The sequence below is a fragment of the Accipiter gentilis genome, chromosome 17 (assembly GCF_929443795.1).
Source record: "Accipiter gentilis chromosome 17, bAccGen1.1, whole genome shotgun sequence".
NCBI lineage: Eukaryota > Metazoa > Chordata > Aves > Accipitriformes > Accipitridae > Astur > Astur gentilis.
The window spans coordinates 9,270,115-9,290,503 of NC_064896.1; the positions used below are offsets into that span (position 1 = coordinate 9,270,115).

The window sequence follows — 20,389 nt, forward strand, 5'->3', positions numbered from 1 at the left end:
GAAATTAAAAAGAAGTAAGCTTACACTTGCTTATCTGTATTTTACAGGGTAAATTACACCAAGCAGTTTTAGTTTCTCCTACCAAAGGGAGAAAATAAATGAGAACTTCTTAAACACTTTTGCAACTTAAAGCTTACAGTACAAGGCAAGATAAAATAATATACATGTATAGAGTAGCAAAAGTGAGACAGGACAGTGTGTCCTGGGCCTCCTCTCAAGCCCAACTTGCTGACCATAAACTACTCATAACCCAATGCACAGTCAGTTTTCCTTTTTGGTACGAGTTCCTCTCATCCCTGCTTAGTGAGCAAAGCTCGACAGCAAAACCTTAACATAACACAGGCAAAGGCAGAGCTTGCTAAATAAAAAATACAGAACAGAGTCAAACTTAATTTGCTCAGGTATGAGAGCCAGTCCTTGCAGCTGTTTGCAGCACTGGGCCACACGAACGCAGAGTACAGCACCACTTCTGAACAAGGACTCCAAATACCTCTCACATTGTTCTCTAACAATTTTTCACACCAAATGGGACCCACTCCCACTGATTCAATCGCTTATGTTTACCTCTAACAGCAATTAATGCAAATATCACCATATAAAATACTGAGCTAAGCTATGCCAAAAGGTAAGCATTCACACACCTATTTCACAAATAGCTCAGGCAAATCAAATACATCTTACTCATCCAGATATATTTTTTTAATCTTCTGCATACCATATAAAATTTAAGTGTCTTCCGCTAGTATGGAAGCTGAATGCTCTTGACTCAGCTGCTATCCCCCAAATGTGTAGTCTTAAAGCAGCATTGCTGAGTACTACAATTTTATTAGAGCACTTGTTAAACTGGAGAGCTTGTAAGTATTTACCTGTTCTGGTTTTCTGCTTATAAGAATACTTAGCACCTTGCTGAAGAAACTGGCCAGTAAAGGGTTTAGAGGAGATTCATTTAAGAGGAAGCTGTACAGTTTCATAAGTAAGGATTCTTCTTCTCCCAGCCTATCATTGATCTGTGAGACATCTGATGTAAGCAACTCACATGATATGTTTGGATATCTGGGGAAAAGGAAAAAAATTATCCATCACTCATACTTCAAAGTTGTCATACTTCCAGCTCTGAATTCAGAACGTGGTAAGGCTTCTGGCCAAGTTTTCAAGCAGGGTTGGTCTGGACTAATTAAAGCAGCAAACTATTGCAAGATAACATAACTACACATTCAGCCTACAAGCTCTGTTGTTTTAATTAAGAAATGGACTACTCTGTTCTTCAGTAGCAATAGGACAACACTAGGGAAGTGGGAAAAAGAAAGGGCAAGCTTTTATTTTAAGTTCTATTGTTAAATCCATCTGTTCTATTGTTAAACCCATCTGTTCAAGTACTGATGTCTCATTTCAGAAGCTGCTTCTTTTTTTGAAGGGAAAAATAGTTACCAAGATGTTAAGCAGACTGGTAGTACTAGACCGATACTGGGGAGGGAACAGTGTGTTTGCCCTTTCTAATATAACAGGGTTTATATTTAAAAAGTCAAAAGGAATGGCTTCAGGAGTTTTCTATACACATATATATACACACAGACACATATTTTATGTATTTTTATATATGTATTGCAATTATGTAGAAACTCAATAAACTAGTCGAAATCTGACAAAGCCTGCAAAACTAGCTACCACTGCTTCACGACACAGAGCCAGAAGTACCGTTCAGAACACTGAGTAATTAAACTGAGAGGCCATCAAGACCAGTAATTTCCTGCTTTTGACAGTACTATCACCCACTCACACTAAAGGTAATTTTGACAGCAGCAGCAGCTTAAGGTTTCTAAGTGAAAGATGCTTCACTTTCAAACTATACTAGAAACACTTACAGGAGGCTTGGTTTACCAGAAATGGTGAAGTGCTGCAACTAAGAGTGTAGCTTATTTCACATTATTTTTTTACATACTGTTTTAAGAAAAAAAAAAAAAAAAAAAAAAGCAAGCAGCTTTCTGCATAGACAACTCTGAAATAGGCCAAAAATGGCAGAAGTGCTTTTATACAAATTGCTATGTTGACTGTTGAGTTTAAAACTCAGCAAGCTAGCTGAAGTCATGGCCATACCCAATTCTTACATTTCTAGGTCTGCAAAGGAAAACACCAGCAATTAGATATTAAGTACATTCTTCCAAGGAGTGCTACAGACCTTCTAATAAGCATCTTCAAAACATCTCAATCATCAATAAAACAAAGCTAAGCACTTAAAACTATTACCCATATAGGGCATTTCATTCAACTATTTTCTTAATAATCACTACTACAAGATTCTTTATGTTAGTTCCGATTATTGTTTTTTGTAAGCCTCCTTTGGCCAGCAATTGAATTTGGAAGCATTTATGGATAAGAGTCTTCCTTTTGAAAAACATGCAAATATTAGAATGATTTATTTAAAAGGTCTATAAAGCCCCTGGAAAACAAAAGCCCCTTACTCTAAAGATACCAGTACTGTACTACACACCAGAATGCAGGAATTCAAAATACACTATCAAATTAACTGTAGTAATCTACCCCTTTCCACCTTCCCAAGTCTCCCCCCCCACCCCCAGAAGTTTTCCTACTTATATCGAATTTTTTCATCCATGTCTTGAGGTGGCTCTTCAATAATAAATGAAACTAAGTCTTCCAAACATTCTGACTTCAGCAGAAACTCTATAAGTTTGCGATTCTGAGCCTTGCACTCTTGCAGAACATCCTCTTCATCCATCAATTCCTTCAGTGTTACATCTTCTCTCTCTAGAAGTGTATCTATGTGGGATGACGAATGGAGATCAAATTTCCAAAACATGCTGGTCTGGATGAGAAGAATATACACAAAGCATTAAGTTTACAAATCTATTTAAGCAGTATTTGTAGTAACACTTCACAGTAGTATTTTATAGCTTCTAACCCCAGAGGTACCTGCATGCACAGAAACTTTCTAAAATTCAAATGAGAAACAACAGTAGATGCTGATGATCAAAAGCTACAAAATCAGGCTTGATTAAAGATGACTGAATACTCCATAGTAATTTTTGTACCTTTAGCAATAGCCAATATTCTAACATCCAAAGATAAAGTTAGGCAGCTCCAGGGTTTTACTTACACGAAAGTAACATGCTAATCTGCATTAAAGAAAAAAGGACAACTTTGGTTGTCAGTTTATTGAATTTGCTCTTCACAACCTTCATTTTTAACCTATACACCAAGTCTCAGATTCAGAACAACTTGCTCAGCAATTAATAGAGCTGGGAGAAGATAAAACAGGCACTGCATAAATGCACTAGAGTACCACCCCTACCATTGAAGAAAACAGCTATAAAGGTACAGGAATCATAATAATTTTAACTTGCAGGCAGTGGACATCTAAGTACTGGAGCTAATTTCAACACAGGACCTACTCTGTCACTGTAGTTCCCTCCACAAACTTGGCACAGGAGGAAGAACAAGGGACAATAAAATATCTTATGCAAACACATGAAAGGGCAGTAGCCGCAACCACTGAAATATTGTAAAAGGCTGTAACAGGAATGTGTAAGGATGAGCAACTTCACCTTTCCTTATAAAATGCTTTGGCACCTCCATGTTAATTCTGTTGCTCTACGACACCTTGCAAACAGTTGCTACCGAGACAACTGTGCTATCAGAAAAGAATATTTCAGTCTATGATAGATCCAGTACACTCCTGCTTTCACCTCTCAAGCTCAATAGAAGCATTCGCTCCATTCCCCTCTCCATTTAACCTCTGACATGGTATCAGCTGGTCTAACGTGAATGCAGAATTTAAGTGGATTGAAAGAGATACGACAGATACTAGAGAAACTTTTCTTTCCTTGTAATTGGAAGCAGCATGCTTTTGTGCAGTACTCATTTAAATAAGGAAAGAAACACTCCTTTCACTCCTTTAGTAACTGCCTTCCAAGGGCGAAGGATTAATTCAATACATTAATTACTGTTGTGCATTAGCAACATCATCAACTGTGAGGACACATATTTACTACAGAGAATGTAGGTGAATAGTACTATTTTAGCAAAAACACTTCTGTAAGCTGCAGGCTGTATGCAGGAGCAAGTTTAAAGACAATCAAACTATGCTTTTGTCATATGCTATTATAAAAACCTACAAAAACTAAAATAGAAATATCTAATTCTTATGCAGACTAAGAGGTAGACAGCTTGAAGCACTTATTTCCAAGTTAAAATGAATTCAGCATGCACAGTACAGCTATTTAGAACAGTGAAGTGTCAAATTTAGTACTTGAGCAGTTTAGAAAACAGATACAGCAAAAGGATCCAGCAAAACCTTTATGACTCTTCATTAGCAAGACTTCCAGTATTTGGCCAAAATATTGAAAAGCCTGGCATACTCACTATCAAAAAGTTTTAATTGCTTTTAGGGTTTTTGTTGTTGCTTTAACCATTACACACCGAGCACTTAATACCACTTCACTTTGTTTAGCTTTTTGTCAGAAGTTGTAAGCATACATAACTGCCCCTAGATTACATAGCTTTCTGTTTAAAGATATGGGAGTCCACATCAATCAGGAAAACATACAGATAATTTCAATTGCAGTATCAATACTTATAATCATCTGAGATCCCATACAAGGATTAAGTGGTTAAAAAACAACAAAAAAATTCTTTTCTGCTGAAAGTACTAGTGAACCTACAAGCAGGGTTCAAAACACCTGATCTCACAAATTAGCTTAAATCAAATTATACAGAGTTGTTATTAAAAACACTAGCTTGTGGGTATTCAGGCTATACACACTTACTGTAAGCAAGTGAAACTAGTGCATTAAAGTCACAGGATATTTTTTGTTTGGGTTTCCAGAAAGTACATCAAACCCCCCACTCCTTGCCCCAATTAGTGAAAGTAGCATCTTTGCAAGTAACCACTATCAATGATAATTCCAGATGTAAATCTCTCTGCAGCGATTAAAGCTCATTTTAGTAGTATCGATGTATTTCTCAGTTACTTATTTCAAGAGAAATTCAACAATGGAAAATAGCAACAAAAAAAAGAAAAAAAAAAAGAGACGCATACTACTGCAAACATGTTACTGCGTTATTTCACAAACTGTCTCCCAGGCAAGCTCTTTTAGGGGGTGCTCCCTCAACATGTCAGGTGCCGGCCAGAGATTATTCCATCACTTTTCAACAGGAGCCCAGGTCCTTTGAAATAAGGAAAAATAAACAACATAAAACGTGCCAAAGAGGAAGTCCAGGAACCCTGAAGAGAATTTTCTTAGGTGTTACCACGGGCAATAATCTAAGATCAGCCTACCATAGATCTGAATTAAAGTTTTAAAAACAAAAAGTTATTGTTATTCTTCCCACAGCCTACTGTTCTACCTTCCCTCCCCAAATCTACCAATTCTGAAATTTTGGATTATCCTCATGCTTTTTCAAATTTCAGTCCCATTAACAGAATCAGAATTAGGCCTTATGTCCACAAATCAGGAGTGCTCCTCCCAAAATTTTACTGTCTGTAAATTTACAACAAACTCCACAGGTCAATTGTGTTGTTACTCCCAGTGTTGAATTCCACTGCCAATATGAGCAGAAAACAAAAAAAAAAAAAAAAAAAAAACACACACACATGCTCAAGATTAGATACTACAAGATGCAAATAATCCAGGATAATACTAAAGCCTCTCAGAAGTGGAAAGAAAAATTGTGTTAAAGATGGTAAAGCTGCTGCAGATATTTGACTGTCTTTTGTAACTTGAGTTAGCTTTCTGTTATCTCTGAAAGTTCCCAGCAAGCAAGACTAACAGACTTCCAGTTCATGTAAAGAATACTTCTGAGAGTTTACATCAACTTGCTGATGTACAAGTTATGATAATTCAAGATTCTAAGGAACACCTAGCATTCAGAAAAATACTGCTTTCTTAGTTAATATGCTTCTCTGAATGAATGGTGAAATAACATTCTATGTAAAACACCTGCCTTAAATCTGAAAGGAAACAAAACAGTTCACCAAAATGAAGAAGCCTGTCAATTGCTCTGAGATACAGGTAGCTGAAATTCTCAATTGAATTGTTTGCTAAAGGGAAGAAATAAAGCTTAGAAGCAATCCTTTCAGACCAGAAAAAAAAAAAAGGAAGTCATCTACCTACCACAGCTGAAGAAAACCACACTATGTACTTTGTTTAACAGTAATACTCCGTGGTTCTTTCTAGTGGCCAAATGCTTAATTGGCATCTCCATCAAAAAAAAGCTGGTAACAATTCTATCAGTAAGTTTCTCTGTAGCTTCCAGTTGACATAGCTGTCAAACACCTTTCCTGAATACTGACATTGCTGTTTTCAAGCTACAGGATGAAGATGTGAATTCCAGTCAGACAAGCACATAGTTTAATTTTGGACAATGTCTCCTCTACTGAACCTGTTACAAAACAGACTTGTTACTTTAAGGCATCCAGAAATCCCTTCAGTAAATAAGAAAACAATAGTTTTATTATTTTCTTCACAGAAGTAAGCTGCTCATTTAAGGTAAACTTTTAAGCATTGTACTTAGGTAAAACAAACATGAGAAACATACTTGCAAGTTGCAACTTGGTACCTCATACTTCTACCCAAGAGTTGAGTGGTGGTAGCTACAAGTAGACATGGGGATCTAGACCAATGCAGAAAGAAAACTAAAAGGACCTCAGCTAGCCAGCTGAAGGCTCTTTTACCTGACAACTGGATGTTAAAATAGGTATGAACTTCACAGATTTTTACAGCAATAACCAGTTTCATTCTTCCAGGAAGAGAAACTTTTTTTAAAAAAAAAAAAGTATATCAGTGTCAAGCTGAAGATTCTGTAATATAAATGACAGTCTAAGAAATGCTACATAGTATGTTGTAACAAGAACTGCATTATAAAAAAACTAAACTCAGAACATAACTGTCAATTTTCTTTATGTACCATCGTATTTCTTACTACAGGGTTCAAGAGCACAGATAAAGCAAAAAACTCAGTTACTTTTGCACCAATAAACTTTTCCATGATTGAAACACATGCTGAATTACATAGCCTACTTGAACAAAACAGGTTTTTGGTTTCTACAGCTGTGTAGCAAAAGACAACTTAGTTGGTGAATGCAAGGAGAGCAACCGCCAAAGGAGTCCTTGGTGCCACCACAGGCTTTCAAGAAGGTCTTACATTCCTTAATGATAGAAGTATTTTCAATGCAAACAATCCATTGCCTTCTAAAAACCAAAGAGGCAGGTAGGTTTGGGGAAGGACAAAGTAATGGTGAAGATAAATTCTTACTCTTTTATTCTTAAAAAAAGAATTTACCAACATTTTAAAAACCTTTAAACGCATTAAGTGATTTCTTCAAAATGCTAAGGATGCCCTTCTGCCAGCTTCACATAACCTCAACCAGTTAGTCCCTTGGTATATTTAATCAGTTTCCAGTTTTGGTGTTTTGTGGGGTTTTTTTGTGTTTTGTTTTGTTTTTTTTAATTCTTTCTCCAAACAATGGACAGTAATTAGACAGCATACTAACATTCATAAAGTGCTTATTTTGACACTGGAAATGGACCATCTGTTCAAAATAAAGCTAAGCACGAGTGGATGCCTGGAAATATTTAGAGCTAAACAGAATTACCAGTCATCCAAATTTACAAAGACGACATTCTAGTAGCTACTTTTTAAACTGCTTATTTCACTCAGCCAGAACACTACCCATTGTAAACCTGTCTACAACTGCCTATCCTCTGCAGGCTGGGGCACAATTCCTCAAAGTATTAAATATCCCATGACATATTAAATTGGAAAATTAAGCACTTATGCATCTAGTCTGGAATTTGAGGGCAATTTGAACAAAATACAAAAAAATAAGATACCTGCATTCCAGCTTGAAGATCTGGACCAAAGCAGTTCTTTTCCGTAAAGCAATGATTATTTATAGCCATACACAATCATGCCATAAATGAATTCCCCACTTTTTCCACTTGATGAACACAAGAAATCTCTCACATGCAGCAACACACTTACATTGCTGCTTCTGCACTGAGAGTTTAGGGGAAAAATAAGTAATTCTTTATCGTCTATCCTATTAAAATAGTATTGGTTTTTAGTGTAAAAACTCTGCCCTTAATTATTCCTTAATTTCTAAATACTTCAAATACAAGAGACCATACTTACCCTATAACCTATTTGAAAATAAATTTATTTAAAATTAAAGCTGTGACATTTTTTATTAGCTATAAAGATATAAATTACTGTTCCAAGTCCGTAGATTTAACTACATTACATTACATCGAGCAATCACAAATAAAAAAATAGTATCAGTTACACAGGAGTGTTTTTATGGTACAGTTTCTACATTTTTTTAAACAAAACATAAGATCAGTTTGACAAAGAATAAAAAACTCCTGTGAACACAAAGTAAGATGTAGCAGTCTCTTCAGTGTTGGAACAGCCTGTTCAGGCCATGAATGTGAGCCCTAGTAGAAATTAATTTTTGAGAAATACTCCATTGCTTACAGTAACAATTAGACTTTATTATAAACTAGTGAAGTTTCAAAGAAACTTTGTGGAAGAGGGAGCCAGTAGATGGTTGGAAGTTAAAAGGAATTAAATAAAACACAAAATACAAACACCTTTACCTCAACAATTCAATACATATCACACCCATATTTCAAATACTGTGTACAGTCCTAGTCCTCCCATTTCCAAAAGGGCATAACAAACTAGTAAAGATACTAAAAGAGAAACAAAATCCGTTAATCAGCGATTCTTTTACAGAGTACTGGGAGTCCTTGTGCAGGCTGGGTGCACCTCCCTTTCCCACCTGCAGGACATCTGGATGCTTTGACTCCTCTCAGCCACTGTTGGGCACAGGGGGCTGCACTACTTGAGGTGAGGCCACTCAGGCCACCCCCAACCCCCCCCCCCCCCCCCGCAACACTGTTGCCACTACCTCATCCCCTGGACCCCAAGCACGGGATGAGGAGGGGGCTGGAGCCCAGGCACAGGAGAAGAGGTAGAGGGCAGTCCCTGTGCCCAAGGAGCAGCAGAATAGCACAGGGGAGCAATCCCCAGGAAAGGGGCCCTCGGCACCCCCGACCCTCCACCTTCTGCCACATGAGGCCATCCTTCAGGCCACAGCCCCCTCAACTCTCAGAACAGCCACATTTGGCCACATGCATAGCCATCCCAGTGGCCTCCTAATATCATGAGCTACCTTACTGCCTTCTGTTCTGGGCCCTATAAATACAGAGACACAGGCAGCTGGCCTACAATTCGCTGAGCTTCGAAGTCCTCAGATTCCAAGGATGATAGGAACAAAGAGGTCCCACAGGAGCAAGGCAAGTGGCTGCCCACTTACACATGGGAAGGCAGATAGGTGGTTGCAGGAGACACAGAGGAAGAGGCAGCATCAGAGGGGGGACACTATCAGCCATATGGTAGCGATGGCCATGTGGCTGAGCCCATGGAGGTGGATCCAGCCAAAGATCGAGAAGAACCAATGGAAGTGGATCCACCTCCAGTATGGCTCCCCTGGCACCATTACATACTAGGGCTCCCCTCCAATGCACCATCAACATGGCATCAGAGGAGCACCTAGCCAACACCCTACCACAAGCCCAGCCTCTGCACCTGGCATTAGCTGGGAGACCCAGCCTCTGCACCTGGTTGTCCTGCAGGCTCACCCATTTCATCTCCCAGCATTAACAATTATTTTGTTGATTGCCACAGGTGGTGTGAGCCCTTCTCTTTCCTATCCCCCACACCTCCTGAAGGAGTGCCATCTCCTCTGCACTAAGCCCCAAGAAAAGGGGATCAGACAACCTGGCTTCCACCAGGCTGCTGCACCAGGAGGAGCCCTTTGGAGGGCCACCAAGGTCCCTGGGGCCTCGAAGTGGGGTTTCTTCAATCTGAGGACAAGAAGGCTATCTGATGGGTGGCTGAAGTTGAAGGCAGACCCTCCACAGTGGTGCACGAAGAATAGCAACAGATCAAGCAAAGAAGTTAGAGAGTTATTCCTTTAAAGAAGCAGAAGACTGCAGTTCTGCCAGGAAGAAGTGCTGGCCTGCAGCATTAAGGTCCCTTCCATCTGCTTCATTAGTAGTTCTTTTCAAGGCTGGGCAATAAACAACTTAAAAAACCCAAAACAATAAAACAAGAAGATAACAGTAAAACTACTTTCTTCTCTTATTTGGTGACTGCATCTGGACTCCTCTGTCCCCTCCTGGTCTCCCTAGTCCAGGAACTACACTGATGCATGGGGTGCGGCCCCAGCCCAGGGCCTTCGAGATGGTGAGGGGCAAGGGCACAGAACACACAACAGCAGTCTGAGGGAATGGTCTCTGGTCATGAGGGTGGTGAGACACTGGAGCAGGCTGCCCAGAGCCTTGGATGCTCCATCCCTGGAAGTGTTCAAGGTCAGGCTGGCTCAGGCTTTGAGCAACCTGATCTGTTAAAGCATACCCATTACCCGTCAGCCTCACCTCTGTATCTGGGAAGATCATGGAACAGATCCTCCTAGAAGCTGAGGTGATTTGAGACAGCCAGCATGACTTCACCAAGGGCAAGTCTCGCCTGACCAACTTAGTGGCCTTCCATGATGACTACATCAGCAGGTAAGGGAAAAACTACTAAATACTGTTTAATATCTTCATCAACAACATACACAGTTGGATTTAGTAGACCTTCAGCAAATTTGCAATGACTCCAAGCTGAGTGGTGCAGCTGACACACCTGAGGGATGGGATGCCATTCAGAGGGACCCGGACAAGCTCAGGAAGTGGGCCCATGTGAACCCCATGAGGTTCAACAAGGCCAAGTGCAAGGTCCTGCACCTGGCTCAGGGCAATCCCCAGTTATCAATACAGGCTGGGTGCTGAAGGGGTTCAGAGCAGCCCTGTGAAGGACAACTTGGAGGTACTGGTGGATGAAAAGCTGGACATGAGCCAGCAATGGGTGCTTGCAGCTCAGGTGGCCAACCATATCCTGGGCTACATCAAGAGAAGCATGGCCAGCAGGTCAAGGGAGGCGATTCTGCTGCTCTATGCCACGCTGGTAGGACAGCACCTGCAGTACTGCATCAAGCTCTGGAGTCCTCAATACAGGAAAAGACATGGACCTGTTGGAGCAGGTCCAGAGGAGGGCTGGAACACATCTATGAAGAAAGTCTGAGACAGTTGGGGTTGTTCAGCCTGGAGAAGAGAAGGCTCCAGGAAGACCTTACTGCAGCCTTTCAATAGTTAAACGGGGCTCATAAGAAAGGTTAGGACAGACTTAGTAATAGGGTCTGTTCCAACAGGACAAAGGGTAATGGTTTTAAACTGAAAAAGGGTAGATTCAGACTAGATATGAGGAAGAAATTTTTTACAATGAGGGTGGTGAAACACTGGAAGAGGTTTCCCAGAGAGGTAGTAGGTGCCCCATCCCTGGAAACATTCAAGGTCAAGCTGGATGGGGCTCTGAGCAACCCAACCTAGTGGAAGATGTCCCTGTTCATTGCAGGGGTGGTGGACTAGATGACCTTTAAAGGTCTCCTCCAACCCAAACCATTCTATTACTCTATAATCATCTTAGTAAGACCTTACCATCATTAAGTTGCAAGATCCAGAAATTGTGGGGGAGCATTCCTTGAACAGAAGCTAGCAACATTTCAATGTTTTGAACTACTTGCAGGTGAAGTTTCACTTACCAAAAACCAAAACTCTGTACCTTCTCCCAGATACTATCAAGAATTCCTGGGTAACCAAACGATGTTTCAGAATGCAAAAGAAACACTTCAGCATGTTTGCTGACTAATGTACAATTTTAGCTTGTACTACATATACAATTCCTTCCAGCCATTATACTTATTACAGCAAATATGCTCCTCAGCTAACTACTATACTTTCAGAGGGTACCTACATACTCTTGAGCGAAATGCAAGCAAAAGACACGATGTGGTAGTCCTTTCTTGATTGGGCGAAAAAGACACCAAGTGGTAGTCCTTTCTTGACTGGGAGAGAAACACATCAGAAGACTGTATGAAGACACAGTAATTTTCATAACATCCTATTTAACAGCTGCCACCTCCTCCTAATGAGGAGGCAAATTATCTAATAAGTAAGGACTTTTACTATCAAACAATGGAAGAAGAGGGAGCCTGCTATGGTTGCAGAACAGTTAAGAATTGAGATAGAAGTGAAATCACTTTCACCCTTATTTATCACATTAGCCTCCCTTATTTATGCACACTAGCTGCTCTTCTATCTAGATCAGAACTATAAATATTTATTTTTTTTTTTTACACAACATATAGATAATATATATCCATCATATGCATATAGACACAGCCCCTATTATGACTGAATGCCACAATAATCAACCGCTTTGACACACTGAAGTACATAAACAAGTCCAAACTAGTTAATGTTTACTCAAAGATACCGATCCTTCAAAATTCAAGGTCGATAACCATCCAGCAAAAGTACAAAAATCAGCTGAAATCTATAGTTTGCAATTTTATACCAAGCAACAAGAGTATCCTTATCAATTCCTACACTCTATCTCAAACCACAGGTTAGTAAGTGTTAATAAATGTAGATCTTAATTACCTGCAATAACTACAAATTAGACACTGATCTCTCCTGCCCAAGTATAAAAGACGAATAATTTTCTAGTAACTCCACTTCAAAAGCCAGACATTTACATATTTAAAATATTCATTGGTCACAGAATTGTTAGATTCTTTGTATTTTGAATTCATTTCCATTTTGAAGATAATTGGGAGAAGATATTTATGTACTGAGAAAAGCAGATGGTTCCATAATATTATAAAAAGCAAGCTCAACGATGTATAGCTATCCAGAAGACAGTTTTACACTGAAGCATGCGGTTTAGTACCAAAAATTCAATTGCAGAAGACATTATTACTATACTTGAATATAATAACCTCTAGTGCTAAACATCATTCATACCTAATATATGTCAGTTCGTGAACACATTTGCTTTGAAACTCTTCCAAAGAATTGGAGGCTGGGCAGCAGATACACCTCCTGGCACAAAACCAAAACACTTTAAAACATGTTCCCTGTAAAACAAATAGAATAACCACAACAGTGTATCTAGATGACCCTTGATTCCCATTGTAAGATCAAAGCAGGGCAGAAAAAGATAGCACAACAGCAGGGTGGGTTAAAAGATGAAGTTAGAAACAGCCAGCTACAAAGTAGTCAGAAAAAAGCTACAAGGAAAAGGAAGGAACGGCCACAAAGTCTGAACTGCAGAAGAAAGAGCAGCGTATAAGTAGTAAATATGAACCTACAGAAATCAGGTAAATAACCCTTTAGTGGACATCGGGGACATGAAAAACTTAGAGCATTCAGGAACCACTTAAATTTTAAGATAAGGCTTTATAGATGCAGAAGCTAAATCTACTGCTGTAGGTGAAGTTTAATAGTTTCTTACCTGTTAAACACAAAAGTTTTTTAAAGTTAAAAAAACAGAACGATTTGTATTGTCTCAGGCTCCTTGCCCATTACAGGGTATCCTGGCAACAGCAAAAAAATCTTTCAATCTACAGTATTAGCAGATTAGCAGGACTGAATTAGGATTGAATTAGATGAAGCAGATTCCTTCCTACAACAAAAAACAAATAAATTTAATACCGTTAACAGCTTCTATTCAATAGCTCAACAACTGCATGAATACTAAGCATTGCTTTGCAGAGAATAAGACATATGAACTGAAGGAGTAAACAACTTGCTAGGAAGAAGTGTGTCAGTCCAGTGCAGTATACTCTGAGAATAAATTCAAAAGCAGCTTGTCACCTGAAAGACTTATTTATTTTTAAATCAACTTTAATTAAACATTCCCCTTTACTTTTGGAAGACAAAGGAAAAAACTTCATTGCCTCACTGAAATAAAACTGCCTGAATGATCTGCACTTGACTATGCAATCTAACACAAATCCAGATTTTTTTCTTTTTTATAAACTATTAGCAATTTCATATGAAGTAATGTCTACAGATCTAGAAGATCTGAAATACCCATTACTAGAGTTATTTGCAGCAGTCTCTTCTATTCTCATAACTATTCTCTCACTATATTAACATCTGATTTATCTACAAATCTGCACAGAAATAAATGTACAAGCATTAAGAAAGCCCATTATTTTGGCATCAGTCCATATAAGCAATTCAGCCAGTTTCAATTTGAAATCATTTTAACTTAGAAGAAAATTCAATCCACATACAAACTTACAAAGTAACCAGCTGTTTTAAGGCAGCATTCAGTTACCTAAAATTCATCACTAAGACAATCTCTGCTTTTGACAGTTTAATTCTTTCAGTGTAAAGCAAAGTAACTAACATTGAAGAGCTTAATTAGATACCCATAACTGGCTTCAGAGTGACACTTACCTGCCTGTGCTTTGGTCAACACCAAATAGGCAAGAAAAAGCAACCTATCAATTGATGCTTCTTTCTGATGTAGCTGTTTCTGGCAGTTGTAAGATGAATTTCTAATACAAAAATTCACCTTCCCTTTCTACCAGTTAGAGATGGCTTTTTGATTTTGCTTTTTAATGCAGGTTTCAAGACGAGTTTTGTTTCTTTTGGGAACATGGGTAATATTGTTCATGGAAAAAAAAAGGAGAAGTACTAGCAACTAAGAAGGGTAGCAAATATAGTAGCATGTTCATTAATTCATGTCAGTGACTACCTAGTATTTGGCTGAAAAGCTCTGCTATCAGAGTTTGTCACAAATGTATCTTCAGCTAAAAACACCAAAACAACCAAACTATGCACCTCAAAAGCATTTCAAGTATTCTGCCAAAGAGAAGAATGATTTAACTTTACACCTTCGATGTTAAAGCAGCTGTGTGTCCAAAGCTGTTTCTTGATCTTTTCAGGTGATTTTTAGATAGCCTTTGTCAACATAAAGATATAACATACAAACAAATTCCTCTTGAACTAAAAGAAACCCTTGCATTCTAGTTAAGCAATCATGCAATAAAAGTGTTTTTTCTTAGCTATGTTAGGGCTAGTAGTTTTTGTGGCTTCAAATACCACGTTTCTTATCTCCAGCAATTCTGGAACCAAAAGCCACATTTGCTTTTTATTCACAACAGCACAAAGACTCCAAGCCTTAACATACACAAACACAACTTTCTCTAAGGCTATTTTAATAACGAACATACACATGAACTGAAGGCCAGTGTAATACACTGACCATAATACTTTCAAAGGTCACAGGTGTTTTTCATCCGTAGACCTTCAGAGGTCTACATGTCAAGTAGATTTGCCAATCCCTTGTGAGCCAAGTGACTAACTAGAGCAGGAAAATAAGTTTACTGGACTTCATTTGCTCTGCTAAAGTTTCCTTGGTTATCATTTCTGCATTTCAAATGCACACCCAAGTTCAGAAGTAAAGATCCAAGAAGGGAGAGAACATAACTTCCTCAATTATGTCATGTGGACGCAAGATAAGTAGCCTGCTTAGCTTAAAGCACTTTCAGAAGAGTTTATAAATTCTTAAGACATTGTCCACAGAGATTTCAATTGCCAATAAAACTATCCAAATGAAAACCACTATTATTATTCCCCTTACAAGGATGTCTTTCTGATATTTCTCTATTCCTCTTTCTGTTTGAAAAGAAAACTTCAGTGTCTAAATACCATTGTTTAGCACCAGAACAGTCAGCTTCTGAATTAAATACAGTAGGACTATATAGGAAAATAAAAACACTAGTGTAATCAAAATTAACAAGATACTAGCAGAGCAAGTATTGTAGCATACCCTGGGAAGGGTGTTCCACCAGAAGCCTGCTCTGGTCAATCAGGACTTTTTCAGTTCACCTCAGAATCTACAAGAGTAGAGGGTCTGGTTTAAAGAATGACTTTTAGCGGTACAGATAGTTTATTGGCTCAGACTGTTCCCTTCCGGAGCACAGATTGGGTATTGAAAGAGCCTGCAGTATGGATAAAGGAAACAAAAACCACAGGGTTCTTCCCTTAAAATAATAAGGAAAAGAATCAACTGACTGGATGAAGTTCAAGTCTACTTAAATCTGGCTTTCCTACATCCAGGGACGGCTCACATCCAGCAATAGTTCAGCCATATTAACATGGTACTTTTGTCAGGGAGAAGTGGGACCATGGTGGAAGGTATCAGAACTTTAAACCTGAAAATAACATGCAAAGGCAGGATGGAAGCATTGTCACATACACATATTACATTCAAATATAAAACTATGGAAACTCATCACCACTAGAACATATATCCACGCTCACACGTTTGCCTGATACACCTGAAAAATAAAGCAAGGCACAATATCCAGGGTAGCATGCATCTTCATGTGGAGTGCAACAGCATGGTAGAGCCCATTCTGAAGTATTATCTGATGAACTTTATTCACACTTTTTTAGAGAAGTTAATCACTATGTAATCAGCTGCCATAAACAGGACTAAACCAATTTTATTAATGCTGCATGGACTGGGATATGTCTACTTCTAAAACCATTCCCATGCATCTCTATTGGCCCAAACACTGCAACTAGACAGGTCTCTACTTATAGAAACCAACACAACATTTAAGCCTCCTGATAAAGTGCAAGAACTGCAAGCTACTGAATTGTGCTGCTTTTACAGTAATTCATTCCATGCATTCAAAACAGTAACTTATATAACCTACTATATCTGAAATAAAGTTGTTATGTAAGATTATTTTTTTGCGATATAAAAAACTTCAGTGAAAAAAATCAAGTTTCATTTTCTAGCCACCACACCATCACAGGGGCAATCAGTTTGACAAAACCATTAGCAGAACAGCAGCATCTCTTCAGAAAGAATGAAGGTGTCTGGGCTGCAATTAATAATGGGAAACATAGGCATCTGTATGGTTTAGGTCTATTCCCTCTTTGGACCATATTGTACTCAGAACAAGTGCAAGTGTTTTTATACAACACTGTGCTTAAGTAAGAAATAGCAGATTTTTTTCCCCTTTTTCCACTGGCTTATTGGCCCAGAAAGATTCCACAGTGAAGTTAGTCTACCAATACAAAACTGTTTAATGTTAATGCTCAAGGCAGAGCACTGTGAAATCATGATTTAAGACGTGTCATTGCTCCTTACCACACCTCTCCAAATGTCTGATGGGAAAACTAAAAATAATAATGTGTCCTCCTTAGAACAGTCATGTCTTAGGACTTACTACAGAAGTTAATCAGGAACATATCTTCACAAAAACTTTTATTTAAGCAACCCCTTGAACAGATGGTCTTTAAAAAAAAAAAAAAAAAAAGAAACTTGGCCTTAAAATGTTGTCCACCACCATGAATTTGGTAGGGTGGAGACAGCTGAAGGGCAGAGAAAGTGCATCTGATTGAGTGCAGAATTCTAATTTGTGAACAGTGACATTTATTAAAAAACATGCATGATGACCAAGGCAACTTTTAAACACTGTAAGAAGTGGCTCTCTTATGCTAGGACTTAAAACTTTGAATGCTTTGCCTATCAATTTCAAACAACTTGCTTAGAAGGCACATTTGTATGCTGAAATGTCACCATCCATGCTCAGAATGAGGACCAGGATTGCAATTCCATCCAGTCTGACGGGAGGGCTACGGGAGGCTAAACTGGCTATGCAAAGCAGCTCTGCGCTACCCCTTGCTGTGCAGTCTCCCTCTGTTGGCTCCCTGACACTGGTCAAAGTTCTGCCAAGTCATTTATGAGTGAAAAACATACTTTAAGAGGTGACAAATACAGTTGGTGGGGGAAGAAGGGAAGGCATTTTTCTGCCAAGTCCACATGGTGACACAGCTCAAAGGGTCTGTCAATCAACCAGGGCCAGCATGGCCAAGGAAGAAGGAACACACCATTAGGGACAGGGCAACCAGGATTTGTGTCTTCCATCTTTGCCTCAAATTATATCACCTTAGACCTGCTGCAGGACTGCAGAGTAAAAGTTCTCCTGAATCTGGTAAGTAAGAACAAGACATGTAAGGCTGTATTTGGACAATTCAACATCAGTTCTACTATTGTCTCAACGACCTGATAATCTGCAAGCGTAAATGAGTCCTGAATTCCTATACCACTACTCTGGAAATGTAAAAATCAGTAATGCTGGCTGACTGCTTCAGCAGTACACTTTTCCTTTTTTGTTTGAACATTTAAGGAAAAACTATTGTAACTTAAGGAGACAGCCTTAAGGTTAGATGTATGAATATTAGCAGATTTCTTTTTTGTAAGCATTTATTCTGTTCTGTTCCAGTCATTACTCAAAAAGTGTGTGGGTTTGGATTAATTTTTTTTTTTCCAAGTCTAAGACAATACCATCAGATCACAGGGATACAGTTACCATGGCTGCACTGGTGCTGTGCATGACTTGAGCCACAACTTCAATTTTCAGCATTTCACTCAATCTGCCGCACTCCACCCCAACCAGATTGAACACTGCTGAAAAACAGCACACTAGAGATAAGACTACTGTTTGAACATGCTTACCAGTATTTGGCAATAGTATGATAAAGAGTTCCCTAAGCTAGGACCAGAAGCAGTGCTACTAGAAGGTGATACAGCTGCATCAGACACTTTGCTGTACCAAAGCTACTCAGCGTTGTTTCTCACTTCCCTTAATTAACCTGAGTACAACAACATGCTAACTGGCCACACAGCTTTTGAACCCGAATCACTACTTGGCATGGCACACTAAACAAAAGCATATGCATAACTGGCTTGGACATTTCTAGCAAGGCATTGTAGGGTATCATGTAAACACACCCATTTTCTCTGAACAAACTTTTAACTGTTCAAATAAACAAGTTCATCCTCCTTTTCACCTCGTTGATTAAACCTTGAAAGTTGGATGCAAATCAAATGCTGAGGCACATGAAAATACATGGAGACAGAAGAAAGCTGCTTACTTCAGCAACTTCTAACCAGGACACCAGAGTGCTTTCTGTATAGACAGTGCATTCAAGTCTTACAAGCTTTTTTTTATTTTTGCAAAATCTTAGTCTTGTTAAAAGGAATACTTAAGATCTTTTGCAGTTCAGAAGTGGATGTTGGCAGCCTCTAGGAGCCTGCCAATGTTTTGCCTCCTGAAGCTCCAGTCAGCTATAGCTGCTGCCAGAATTAGAGTGGACTCTTGCATCAAGATAGCAACTTCAAAATTTAATCTAAAGCTGTCTGTCGCTCTTCACTTTCATTAAAGGTTCCTTGGACCTGTTGTTCAGGTAACATGCATTTTCATTGCAGGTTACCTGAACTGCAATAGTTAAAGGCTGTGGGCAAGATTATCTTCCTGCTTTTCTTCATACTAAGGTTTACAGAACTATTAAAATAAGTTTTGACAGCTACACATTTTCAACATGTCAGGCAGGACTGCCCTTTTATTGAGGGGATAAAAAACTGAGCCACTAAATATACTACCTATTATTTCTGTGCTACCATATCCTATGAAAACTGACAGAACTAATCAACCCACCCTGCATGCATATACAGCCTAATACTACCCTAACATGACAGTATCACAAAAACATGTTTTGCTTTTCAAATTGGAAGTTGGAATCCTTAACACTCTTCAAAGAGTGTGCAGGTCCAATAGCATGTTTTGGGTTTGCGTGGCAGGGTTTTGGTAGCAGGGGAGGGGCTACAGGGGCGGCTCCTGGGAGAAGCTGCTAGAAGCTTCCCTGGCTCCAAGTCAAACCCACCTCTGGCCAAGGCCGAGCCCATCAGCAACAGTGGTAGCACCTCTGCAATAACGCATTTAAGAAGGGGAAACCTGCAGTGGAGGAGGGCAGTGGGATGTGAGAGAAAGCCCCGTGCAGACAGCAAGGTCAATGAAGAAGGAGGGGGAAGAGGTGAGCTGGAGGAGGGATGCCCCTGCAGCCCATGGGGAGAAAGCAGGCTGTCCCCCTGCAGCCCATGGAGGGGAGCGGGGGAGCAGACGCCCACCTGCAGCCTGGGGAGGAGCCCACACTGGGGCACAGGGATGCCCCCGAAGATGGCCGTGACTCCATGGGAAAACCTGTACTGGAGCAGCCTGTACCTGAAGAACTGCGGCCCATGGAAAGGACCCACACTAAAACAGCTCATGAAGAACTGCAGCCCATAGGAAGGACTCACACTGCGGAAGTTTGTGGAGAACTGTCTCCCGTGGGAGAGACCCCACACTGGAGCAGGGGATAAGCGAAGAGTCCTGCCCCTGAGGAGGAAGGAGCAGCAGAGACAACATGTGATGAACTGACCCCAACCCCCATTTCCCATGCCCCTGTGCCACTGGTGGGAGAAGGTGGACAAATCAGGGGTGGAGTTGAGCCCAGGAAGGAGGGAGGGGTGGGGGGAAGGTGTTATAAGATTTAGGGTTTACTTCTCATTATCCTTGCTTTGATTTGATTGGTAGTAAGTTAAATTGATTGTGTTTCTTTCTCAAGTTGAG

At 39.6% G+C, this 20,389-nt stretch overlaps 1 protein-coding gene across 7 annotated transcripts in view; it reads right to left on the reverse strand.

Annotated features, from left to right (window-relative positions):
- PPP6R3 (protein phosphatase 6 regulatory subunit 3) overlaps positions 1-20,389 on the reverse strand; it is a 78,545-nt gene that overhangs the window by 48,002 nt on the left and 10,154 nt on the right. For 3 of the 7 annotated variants that reach the window (XM_049820580.1, XM_049820576.1, XM_049820582.1), the window contains exons 2-6: positions 13,417-13,587; positions 12,927-13,039; positions 5,054-5,181; positions 2,589-2,821; positions 867-1,053 (exon numbers count right to left, since the gene is read on the reverse strand). In XM_049820580.1, the coding sequence (XP_049676537.1) occupies positions 867-1,053; positions 2,589-2,821; positions 5,054-5,065 (432 nt within the window). In that variant the 5' untranslated portion in view covers positions 5,066-5,181; positions 12,927-13,039; positions 13,417-13,587. Of the gene's footprint in view, positions 1-866; positions 1,054-2,588; positions 2,822-5,053; positions 5,182-12,926; positions 13,040-13,416; positions 13,588-14,369; positions 15,726-20,389 lie in introns of those variants that run through there. The other 4 variants (XM_049820575.1, XM_049820577.1, XM_049820579.1 and 1 more) reach the window with 4 other exon arrangements.